Raw genomic sequence first — 13,033 nt, 5'->3', positions numbered from 1 at the left:
ATCACTGGCTCAGAACTGAAACTCCTCTTATAACCCAGTTGTGAGATTTTGTCGTTGGGCTGTTTCCATTATGGTTGTCACCTACTGGAAATACTTCCCTTGTTCACTCTCACTTTGAACTCAAGTGTCACTTTTACTCTATCAACTCTATGGAAACATGGCTAAAGACTTTCACAACAACAACAACAAGAAGACCTTCACACAGCTGACTGAATTAACTAGATTCAACAACAACAACACCTTCAGGGCCTTACTGTGGCTAGACCATTTTTTTTCTAGATCATTTGGACTCCCAGACTTTTGGATAACTGGTTTGCTCTCTACAGTCTTTGCAACATTCCCATCATTCCTTGCTGATATTGTTGCTTCCTATTTCTCTGAAACAAAAACAAAATATGCCCCAAAGTAATCTGCATGGAGTTACTGTGACTCAGTCACACATTTGCCTACCATCTTCCATCCTGACTTACCATGGAGATATTGAGTTTGCATTAATGTTTCTCTTCCACCATGAAACATCTCATGCTCTCCTGGAGCAGTTCATAACACTGTCAACTCCTGGAGCCTTCAATTAGATCTTCCAGCTACAGGCTAACAAGCCATTCTTTTTCTTAACACAGAATAACTGTTCTGATGCAGCCACCTGTCATTGGTTCCCTTTGCCACCAACCATCATGATTGGGCTGGAACAATCATGTCCCAGTGCTGACTCCCTGCCAGCACCTGACCGGAGGCAGGTCTAGCTCCCTCCCTGCTCTAGCTCCTCCTCTTAGCTTCTAGGGCTTAGTAACAGTTCCTGGTTTTCTCCCTTCCTAACTGGTTACTTTTTCAACTTCCTTTGAGGATGGCTGTTTTTTCCCCTAGCCTCTCAGTGCTGGAATGACCAGGGCTCAGTTCTGACCCCTCTTCTTAATGTAGGCCCACCCCCAACTACCCTATTTATGTTGTGGAACAGTGTCTTGTTTGACCTCAGCCCTTGATACTTAACTGGCTTTAATCATCATGCAAAACCCTAGATAGATAAATTTGATGTATCACACACCTTTAGTTTTGTTCCCAGAAACCTGCAACATATAGAACTGACTTCTGCCTTTTTCTCAATCCCCACACCACCCATTAAGACATACAACTGGTTCAACTTCAAACGGTATCTAAATTTATCACCTCCCAGCCACAACCCTGGATCAGTTTTCACACACCCAACTGCACTTCTCTTCTAAGCTTTCAACCCACAATGCTGAGAGCCATTTTCCCAAAGTGTAACTATCCAGCTCTACTGAAAACCCCCCACCTGCTCAACATCCCCTTCACTATACTTAATGTATTACAATACCTGATCAGGCCCCATAGGATCAGCATCCTCATCTTCTTGCTGACTCCCTCCTCCTGTAGCTCCCTTACTTGTTTGGGCACAACTGTCTTTTGCTAGGCAGGTGAGTTCTGCATTGCTGTGTCTTTGAATCACCCAATGTTAGTGGTCCTCATGGCTCACTGATGTTTCCAGCAAGATGTTATTCAAAAGTGTGCATTTGAATAAGATCAGCCTGCACTTCCTTTTAAGAACTGCAACAGTGACTGACAAACAGGTCAAGCCTTGATCCTTTACATGGGACTCAGTGCTAACATTACCTGTCTGTCCCTTACTAGTGAGAGCAGCATTGTAAGCACACATGCGCACGGGCATGTGCACACATACACACAGGCGTGCATGCGCGCGTATGTATGTGCTCTTTTAACTACTCATGCAATCTCAGTATACAATAAATATTCAAAAAGGGTAGTAAAATATTAATGACAAATTATGTTTTAGTATTTTAAAATACTAAAGTTATGCTAAATAATAATAAGCATTATTTAAATTTATCAAGACTTTCATGTCTAGTCATTAAAAAAGTAATTATTCTATGAAAAACTCTTAGAAAGAAATGTAATTCTCGCTGAATAGTCATATTTAAACATACAAAACTACTAGAAGCACACACAGAGACAGACACACACACACACACCAGTTATGATCATGTATGCCTTTAATCCTTTCACTTGGGAGGCTTGGCATAAGGAACTCTGTGAGTTTGAGGCCATCCCAGTGATACAGCAAGTTCCAGGCCAGCCAGGACTATACATGAGACCTGTCTCAAATCAAACAAATAAAAAATTAGAACACTTTCTTTATTTAAAAATATTTTTTGAGTACTCTTCTTGTAAATATAGTCTATTTCAGTGTTTTATATTAGAAATTCATCATTTAATTGTATTTTCAAGAAAATTAGTTTCTTTGTAGTTAACTTTTCACCAAGCTGCTGCTACTGGATTGCCCCAAGAAATACTGTTATAATATTTAGGACTGTTTCCTTCAGAAGTAGGAGACCACCTCAGAGTTAATGCCTCTTTTAGCTTAGGTTCTTTAAAATTAATTTACTAAAAAAATCTTTTAGCAAACAAAACCTGGACTGCAATAGCAGCTAGATGCTTCCATTTGGAAAAGGAATTAAATAGTTAGGCTAAAAGTTCTGAAAGGAGGGGACTTAAACAAGGACTTCCTTTTTAAGTTTATTAAGATAAACTGCAAGATTTTTGAAAATTAGAAAAAATGGTCAAGTTCACTTTTGAATAAAAATGGACTATCATTACTTAAATGATGGACCTCAGTTAAGTCTAGCATTGATCCCTCATAAATTATAAAAAAAGCTCTCCTGTAATAATATCTTATGTAATAATATCTTATCTTAAAAATGGAAAAAACTTCCATTTTTCACAGTCTCATGAAACTAAATTCAACTCAAATTTCATATAGAAGCATCCACAATTAAGTTACTGACAAACTACTATTTATTTACCATAAGTTGAATGAAGATGACTGGCAGGTGTGGGAGGAGTCTATTTGACTAATTATCAAATATCCATCTTTGTTGTTGGAGGAAACTTCCAACTGGACTGCAGTAAAAGTGACGCTCACTCTGTAAGAGTTGTCTTTACCCACCACTAACAGAGCCAGTGACAAAATAGGGGCTTGAAATGAAATACTTCTTATTTACATTGTTTATATAAACATGCATTTCTCCACCCCCCCCCAAAAAAAACCCCTGTCCCTCCTTTTTCTCTTGTTTGAGGGAGTGCACATATTCCATGGTACACATACAGAGGTCAGAAGTTGGGTCTCTCCTACCATGTAGGTTTCTGATATTAAACTCAGGTGACCAGACTTGGTGGCAAGTACCTCTAACCCTACACCATCTCCCCAGCCTTTGCCACATTCTATTTATTTTATAATATGGTGTAGTGTTATAAACATTCCTGTTATTGCAAGAAGCAGCACTTCACTTTTTCTGAATTGCCAAATATAATTGGAAGCATGGTGACCTCTGAATGTTCCTTTAAACTTTTATAACCTGACAGCTTCTTTTCTTCATTCAATAGTTTTAGTTTTAATAAAAACCATTATGACTTTACCCTTCCAGGAAAATATATATGCAATTTTTAAAAATAAGACCATCATAAACCATTCTAAGATCACATCTCTTCCAATGACAGTCAGAGATTTCTAGCAGATTTGATGACACTGTCTTCTTCTAGACTAATTAGTGTATCCACTCTGAAGTGTGACAGAATAAGCTTTGAACAGCAATATGAACGTCTCGTGATTAATATAAAAATTTATTATTTAGTGCAACTGATCACATACCTTGCCCAGTAATTCTCCCAATGAAACATCTTCATGATTGAGGACCCATTTCTTATCCTATAGCAAACAGAAAGAAAAAGATGCACTGTTAATCCATGCAAAAATACAGCTACTATAAATTTATTTGAGGAGACGAGTGCATTCAACAGCAAACTAATAAGCTGTAACTTCAACATGATACAGAATAGACTTGAGAGAGTTGCTATACTGTCAGATATTAAAATCATTACTGTGCCAAAATTTTTTAGAAATTGCAGCTTCAAAATAACACCGGTGTGCTTGTCACCTACCAGAGGCAAGGCTATGCTACAGTTTCCTTAGGAGTTGTGTTATAGGATATCACAAGGTTATATATGTGTTATAGGATATCACAAGGTTTCACTTTACTAACCTTCACTAACATTCTTTTCTAGGAAGCACACTCCTGAGTTCATCTTTTCTGCGTGCGTGTGCAAGTACACACACACACACACACACACACACACACACAATTATGTCCTCAGCTTCTGTGACACTGCCCATACTGTCATATCTTTTCCAACCTTTCCTACGGTCTTACAAAGCAACAAGCAGCGAGTACAATCCCACTAGGATGTCAGGACCAGTAACGTGACTGTGAACTGGCATCTCCCTGAGTGATCAGGAACCAACTACTACAAAAGGAGTACAGGAGAGTGCCCAGATGTGAAGTACAAATCCACATAAAATGGTAATGCTAGAATGGCAAATAAAGCCACTCTAAAAGAAGGAAGGGAAGCAAGCAAGTAAGGAGTGGGTGGGAGTGGAAAGAAAGTCAGGACATCAGGACAAGAAAAACGGAAAGGGGTGGGGAGGAGGCAGATGCAGAATTTTGTATTTTTATTATGCAGGTTTTTTTTAAGGTCAGGAAAAATTGGGTAAAAATGTAAACAATATAAAAAATTTCTAGAAGTCGTAGAGTTCAGCAAAGGCAATGTTTAAAGGAAAGTTTATAATATTTCATAAGCATACTAGAAAATAAAAGAGAGCTCAAGATAATGACTAAGATATTTACTTTATAGACTTGAAGAAGAATAAAGGCTTAGATAGAGAATAAAGGAAGGAAAGACAGGAATAAAGTAGACCCAGTGCGACAGCAAGCCATACTAGCTCAACAGAAAGCAGTAACTATCTTTAGAGCATCCAAAGCTATGGAAAGCTCCTCCTGGAAAGACCTGACCTGATAGCTGGCTGGTCTGTCAAGACTCTCAATTAAGGTAGCATATGACCCACATAGGAAACTTCTGTTAGAAACCAGGACTTAATGTTACTATTTTAAAAAGCTGTAACATTCTTTCTTGGCTAAAAGCAAGAAATATATTTGAGCCTTTTGATAGCCTCATCTTTGGCAGAGGTCAGAGATGCAGAAGTTTTTGGGGCTCACACTCCTGGTCTGAATCCTAAGTGGTTTTAGACCTGCCCCTTCAGAGCAGCAGAATGCAAGAGCATCTATAAATCCATACCCTCTTGGGCCTGGATATCTACTGTTCCAGTCGGTGGATGAGTCACCTCGTCAATAGATCACCTCTTGGAAGGGAAAAAGGGATACGCTTCCCTTTGTTGAGATGCTATACTTTTTTCCCTTAGAATCCCCATTTAAGTGGAGTCCCTATAAGCCAAATATGCCTGGCTTTGAGTCCTAACTATGAAAGGTGTAACTTTTCCTTTCTTCATCTGTTCCTTTTAGATGCTGGCCAACCCGTAAGCGAGCTCCATGGTACTCCGGCATCAAAGCACCTCAGGCCTCACCTTCCTTGCTGTCTACTTCCTTTAAACCAACTGAGACTTAAGAAGAGGAGAAAAGAGACTCAGGCATTAGGAGGGGCAAAGTGTCCTGCTGGAGTTAAGTGACTGCCTGGTTTTGTCACAGAGTTATAGTTTGGTTGAAGTGTAGACTGAGAAGCAAACTCTTGGTCTGTTCAACAGGATGCCGAGAAGGGCACCTGACAGGGGAATTACCTAACATATCATTGGGATACGGGATACCATAGTCTTCCTGCTGTTGGTGAGTGAGCAGAAAGGCAAGGAACACGGTCAGAGGAGTCTCTCCCACTCCTCTCAGAATGCTTCCTGAAGCTCAAACATAAAACTAGGGAGAAGAGGTTAGGGAGGACACAGGAGCCGGGATCCCCCACTCTTCCTTTACTATCCTGACCTCTTCTATCAATCTCTTTCTGAACAGTTAGACCCTGGTCAAGTTCACTCCTTAACATGTGCTCCCAAATAAAGTGATCTCACCCGAATTTCTGTTTTCTTCCTTTGCTGTTTTCTGTAAAGGGACAGGGGACTCCTGTAACTTTCTTCAGAAACAATAGAGGGGGCAGAGGGGTCTGCCTCTGAGCCCTTCCAGACACTGTGGCTTTCTCTCACACACCACATGTGTGTTAATAATAAATGATTAGGCTGTGATAAAGCAGGGCTTGCGGCATGGCTCGGCACCTAAGAGTACTTGTTCTTGCAGAGGACCCAGGTTTTGATCCTACCATGCATATAGGCAGCTCATAACCATCTATAAGGGGATCTGATGCCCTCTTCTGGCCTGCAGATGTACATGCAGCAGAGCGCTCATACATTACATAAATAAAATTAAACAAAATAAAACAAAAACCATAGACCTGTGCTCAAATTGTAATGATTAAGCTTGTCTGATGTTAAAGCCTCAAGAGAACTGGCTAAGACATTTAATTTGTTCTTAATATTAGGGTCTCATCCTTTTGGTAAGTTCATGAATATTAATGTGTAATTATTATGGCAAAAGAGATCAATATCCACTTCCTCAATTTATTAATTCTAACTCAACAACAAAAATATGCTAGTTTGAAACATAAGATTATTTGGATTTAAATTGGAAATTTTTATTTATTTATTTTTAAATATTTATTTATTTATTTATTTATTTATTTATTTATTTATTTATTATATGTAAGTACACTGTAGCTGTCTTCAGACACTCCAGAAGAGGGAGTCAGATCTTGTTACGGATGGTTATGAGTCACCATGTGGTTGCTGGGATTTGAACTCCGGATCTTTGGAAGAGCAGTTGGGTGCTCTTACCCACTGAGCCATCTCACCAGCCCGAGATTTTTATTTTTTAAATATACCTTATGTTTATTCTTTGTGAAATTCTTTAAAGAACCAGAAGATCATCTCTAAAATATGCACGGCACATACCATCCACAAATCATCCAAGGAATTTAAGAATTGCTAGAAGATGTAAGATCAGCCTACAGTAGAGATAAAGGCAATCTCTTTCCCTTGTCTAAATCAAAGCTTCCAATAATGTCACCTGGTATGTTTCCACATACTCTCGCTTGCTGACTCTCAGAGGAATGCTCCCCATTATATTGGGAAATGCCTGGAAGGACACTATTTCTCCATTCTGTGGATAAGAAAACTGAGGCTTGAGAAGGTAATGCTTGTCCAGGTCCCAAGGAATGGTGACAGAGCTAAGAAGGCCATCCTTTGTCTTTTCCCTGGTACTCATCACATAAGCAGCAGCTCCTTCACTGTGCTACAGGACAGGGGTCAGTCAGGTGACACAGCACTGGCATGCTCTGCTGAGTCTAAGAACACTGGCTCAGCCTGCCAGACTGGAGCATCAGACAACGCCCTGCGCATGTGCACTGAATCACGCCCCACTACTTTTCCTATCCTTGGTGCCCGTGTGCAGCATATGATAAATGAGTGTCATTTATAGGAAATCAACTCATGCTAACCTACAGGATCCCTCTAGGGGATGAATGACTTACAGGTCTAAAGTCTCAGGCCCATGACCACTGCATCAAATGTAAAGTGCAGTTTAAAATGGGCTTTCATTTAATTAAAGAGCTGGGAGGCCAAGAAGCAGCCCTGAGCCAAGACCAGAAGGTTTTCCATCCATTCTGGCTGGGAGTTATAGAGATTCTGCCCAAGGCACACCTTGAGTAATCTTCAGCCATCACCTCAACCACCTCAGGAGCAGCAAGACTGATTTCAGCTGCATCATATCCAGGCTGTCGTTTGTTCTCCAACTACACTGGGAGTGACTTCCAGGTCCCAAACACAACAATCTCTACAGGGAATATAGATCATTGTCATGTGCTTACTACAGGACACGGCTGTCATGGCAATGTTCCTAAGTATAGACTTTAAGATAGATTATTTACTTGATTTAAACTACTGAAAAAATTGTGATTTCTATGAATATGTTAGGAAAAAAACTTAAGAGCCTAAACTATGCATTTAATGTATAGATAACATAATAACTCTCAGCAGATAACAGGATTTAAGAAAAAAATTACTAAAACACAGAGTAACACTCTACCTTACCAACTGTGCAAGTTTAAGATGAACTGTTCCAATTCTTGTAAGGCTTATTACAATGAGTGTTTATTAATAGGTTCTAGTACTGGGGACACACAAAATATGCATCTCCTGTGTCTACTACACGACAGTGTATCAAACATTAGAAGACAAAATGGATTTTTCTGGTGATTATTAAGCATTTATTTTTACCAGATTTCAAATACAGAGTGTTCTGGACATTTTGGAAGAATATATAGTAAACATTAAGCGTATCTTTTTACGTGTGAATAAACACATATATGGTTAAATTAAATGAGATAACAGTGTGTTGTGATACTTATAACTCATACACACATGTCTATACCACATCTCAATATTTGACTGATGATTAAAGTCCAGAAATAGAGAAAGTTGTTATTCTAAATCTTCAAATTTCTGTATATTATTAATAACATCTAAGTACATACATTAAATTATTTATTAAGATCGAGAAGTTGCATGTGTGTACACACACACACACACACACACACACACACACACACACCCCAAATAGAGTTATTTGGTAATTGTTAAAGAGAAATTGGATTTCTAGGTAGACGGATGGCAGGATACAGACGTTCTCACCTTAATGAAAGCTTTCCTTTTCCAACTGAATGTGTAAACAAGCCTCCGACATTTTATGTTTTGCATGTTTGTATCGGCAGCTTTGCCACAGCCTTTCTTTTGATGGCCTTGCCAATGGTACGACTAGAGTCATCAACAGTGGAGCTAATACTAACACTTGATAATTGGTACAGGGTAAACAACGGCATTCAGTAATGACTTGTTCCGAACTATAGGTTAACCATAAAATCCATAGGTAATAGTAATACATAGGCACACATAATACTCCCCAGAAGATCTGACAGCCTTTCCATCCACCCAAATACCTAATACCTAATGAGACCACAATCTCAATACATGGACTGTTCATAGCAGTGACCACTGCTCAGTCAGAGTTGACAATAAGCAGGAAATCATGATTACTATTTTAATGAATCAGATTTTGAGTGATCTTAAAAACAAAACAAGAAATAAAAATGTAACCGTGACTTTTCAGGTGTCTTTATAATTTTCATACTTTTACAATCAACTGTTTGATGAAAAGATTTCTTTCAGATACTGGAGAATTAAAAGAAGTGTTCCTAAATTGACTTGGTTAATATTTCTATCAATGTATATTTAGTGGTTCAGAGACTTCTAATTTTTACATCCTTGAACAGAAGGTAACTACACAATCTAAAATTCAAGCTGACTAATAATGCTGAAATAATCTGTCCAGGATTAATAAAAATGTCCAGGAATATATTTATTGTAGAAGTACTTGGGAATTAGAAATTATGTGCTTCGGTAATACTGACTTGAAAGACGTGAGCTGAATATTAAAGCTCCAGTTGGCATCTGAACACATGAATGTATAATATCCCTTCTAATGTCTCTGGTAATAACTAGTATTTACTTGCACAGTTCACTGGGCGTGAGTGGGGAATGAGAGGAAGAGCTCAAATGTACTCTTTCTTCTTCAAAGAGCTAAGACAACTGAATATGGTTCTATTAACTTGAAGGACAAGGAGACATGGCTCTGCCTTTGTTTGGATTTTTCCAGAAGTGGACGCAGAAAGGCATTCAAAGGCAAGCAATTCATTTAACATGTATAATATAAATTTATTAAGTTAGTTTGTATAAATTATACAATGGCCTAATTCTATATTACATAATAACTCTTTATTATATAATAATGGCTTAATATACCTAAGGACAAATGGACAATTAAAACTAAAATGAGTATAAATAAAATATTTATGAATAAATATATAAATACATAAAATATATAATAATACAAATAATTGAGTAGTTAGCTATTAATCCAAGTCTTAGTAACTTTCTGGTGCTCTGAACAGACACCATGACCAAGGCAAGTCTTATAAATGAAAGCATATAACTGAGGACCTGCTCACAGTTCCAGAGGGTTAGTCTTCTGCCATCCTGGCAAGAAGCAGACAAGCATGGCAAAGAGGAAGTAGCTGAGAGCTACATCCTTATCCACAGGTAGCAAGCCAACAGACACTGAGCCTGGCATGGGCTTTTAAAACCTCAAATCCACCCCTAGTGACACAACTCCTCCAATGAGGCCACACCTCCTAATCCTTCCCAAACACTTCCACTAACTGGGGAGCCTATGGGACCATCCTCATTCAAACCACTCCAATCCAGCAACCTATGAAACAAACTCTGCAAAGGGAGACCCATGGATGCTTACACAGGAACTCCCAAGAATCAGTAGAGGGTAGCAGGACAGAATGTGACTTCTTGGCAGTGCTTACCACAGGTCTGAGCACAGAAGGCTAACATGGAGGTAGAGAAAAAGTCACAGATGAAGTTCAGAGTCCCTGGAAGAGCCACCACATACAAAACAGGGTGCTACCACCTCTCCAGCAGCCCTTTGTCACAGATACAGATAGTTCCTCCTGAAGCCTTCCAGTTCTAATGATCCCTCCTCCCACACCTTCTGCTCTCACCTTGATCAAGTCCCAGTTCTCCACAAATGCAGGTCACCCCCTGCTTTCTCTCTTCACCCCAGGCCTTCCTCATACACATTTTTGAATTCAGAGTCAGGCTACTCACTGAATGAATAGAGATTCCTATTTTGAGTTCTAAGGCAACACTATTTATATATACTTACAATAGGAGAAAAGTGATGGGCAAGTCTAATAATAAAATATAGTAATCAATAACCCCAGGAGTCAGGTGAGCTAAACAAACACTCAATTCACAGACACTAGCATCTTGCTTTAAAACCTTCTTCACCTAATGTTTAGTGCGAGCTTTCTTTCCCTGACATTACACTAAATTTCAGCTGTAGTATTTGTAGTGTATGACTATGTGCCCACTGCCTCCCTATGGAATTTCTGGCACTCAAGCATACACCTGAATTTGCCTTCCTTTTCAACAGGCTCAGCACTGGAAGGTGCCTAGCACGCCAGTAGGCTCTACAAAAAGCAAGTATATTTATAGCCTGCATTCAGAGTCTTTAATTAAACAGACTTCTAAATAAAATGGCTCTTAAGAATTTAAAATCCATTGAAATATACCTGATATCAATTTCTAAACAGATAACTCAAATCTGAGTATATGTGAAATAAAATACAAAATCACAAATTATTCTAGAAACTGTTTCACTACTACAAAATTTACCCAAAGGCTCCCCCTCAAATTTATTTATTTATTTATTTATTTATTTATTTATTTATTTATTTAGCTTTTCAAGACAGTGTTTCTCTATGTAGCCATGGCTGTCCTGGAACTCATTCTTTGTTTTTGAGATGAGGTTTCACTATGTAGCCTTGTATGACCTGGAACTGGCTCTTAAACTCTCAGAGATCCTCCCCCTTCCTCTGTCTTCTAAAAGCTCGGATTGAAGGCATGTGTTACCAGGTCTGGCTTGACAATTAGTTTCCACAATGAATTATTTAAATATTTAGGACACCGAGAAGCTGCTGACAAATTAAAATCTCCCAGATTAAATTCAATATTCTCATCATTTTCATTCTCTTACAAACAGAATTTAGAATGCCACAGAAGCAAGATGACGTCTATCCTACCAGACCACAGAGGAAAGCCTGTGTGATCCCTCTCCCCCAGGCAATCCAAGGCAGACCAGGTGGGGCTATCCCTCCCCTGAGTTATGAAGAGTTGTCAACACCAGCACAGCGAGTGAGCCTAGCCCTACTGAGAAGGGGTGAGCAAGGCCCTGGCAGGTTAACAGGAGGTAGAGACTGGTCTGTGCAAAGACCGAGAAATAGGCCTGGCTTGAGACACTCACCTACCAAGACATAGATGATGGCAGGAATGAAAAGTGCGCAGAGCAGCTCAACAAGCAACCGATGCCCTCAAAACCAGGTTCTGCAGCCTGGGATTTTTCACCCAGAATACTGTCCTAGTCAGGGTCATCATTGCTAAGGTAACTGTGACCAAAAGCAAGCTGGGGAGGAAAGAGTTAATGATGGCTTACCCTTCCACATCACTGTTCATCATAACAGGGGCCATCAGGACAGGAACTCAAACAAGGCAGGAACCCAGAGACAGGAGCTGATGCAGAGGCCTTGAAGGGCTGCTGCTTACTGGCTTGCTCTTCACGGCTTTCTCATAGAAGCCAGGACCCCCAGCTCAGGGATGGCACCACCCACAATAGGCTGGGCCCTCCCACAGCAATCACAAGTTAGGAAAATGCTCTACTGGCTTGCCTCCAATCACAGAAGCAATCCTTTTCCTCAGGAGAAACACCTGGCACCCCAGTGAGGGTTAATGGGGAGCCAGAGGCAGCACTGCAAAGAATAAACTGGAAGCCAAGTGGCTCCAACCAAATCAGCTAAGCAAGGTACCACCACGAAGGCTGAGCAAATTAACTGTCAGGAAAACAAAAGGCTAGTCAAGAAGGCCAAAATGTGAGTGCTGAACCTAGACAAGGTGGATGCTTTGTAAACCCTTTTTAAATGACCCAAGGTCTCCTACATAATAGATCAATTGCCTAGGTCAAGATTTCGGAGCCATTTTTTTTCCCTAAACCTCAATGAGTAGAGACCTGAGAGAAATGCTAATAGGGACCAGACACTGGGATTTTCTGACAAGGACTCAAAAGCAATGATAAAGAAGGCAGTCATTTAAAAAGACTATGGAGACTATTCAAGTTAGACAGGTTACCCAAACATCAAAAACACAAGTTATTTGAAAAGGAAACAAACCAAACTTACACTTTTAACCAAAAAAAAAAAAAAAAAAAAAAAAAAAAAAAAAAAAAAAAAAAAAAAAAAAAAACCACAAACTTTTAAAACCAACTGAATTGGTTCAAGGGGAAATGAAAGACAAACAAGTAATCCAGACTTGAGGACAATAAAACTGACTTTCCCCAGCTGAACCACAGAAAGGAAGTGGGTGAGGATCATCTTGGACCAAAAGGCTACATTAAGGAGAGAACCAGTCACTGAACCTCTAAAGGGGGGGGGGGTGAGG

At 39.5% G+C, this 13,033-nt stretch overlaps 1 protein-coding gene across 4 annotated transcripts in view; it reads right to left on the bottom strand.

The window, feature by feature from the left end:
• Fer (FER tyrosine kinase) overlaps window positions 1-13,033 on the bottom strand; it is a 277,350-nt gene that overhangs the window by 110,001 nt on the left and 154,316 nt on the right. For all 4 annotated transcript variants that reach the window (XM_029531191.1, XM_021217491.1, XM_029531192.1 and 1 more), the window contains one exon: window positions 3,683-3,739. In XM_029531191.1, the coding sequence (XP_029387051.1) occupies window positions 3,683-3,739 (57 nt within the window). The remainder of the gene's footprint in view (window positions 1-3,682; window positions 3,740-13,033) is intronic.

Source organism: Mus pahari, chromosome 18 (assembly GCF_900095145.1).
Source record: "Mus pahari chromosome 18, PAHARI_EIJ_v1.1, whole genome shotgun sequence".
In the NCBI taxonomy this organism is placed as follows: domain Eukaryota; kingdom Metazoa; phylum Chordata; class Mammalia; order Rodentia; family Muridae; genus Mus; species Mus pahari.
The sequence above is the reverse complement of the archived record's forward strand: the minus strand, read 5'-3'. Positions and strand labels throughout refer to the sequence as shown.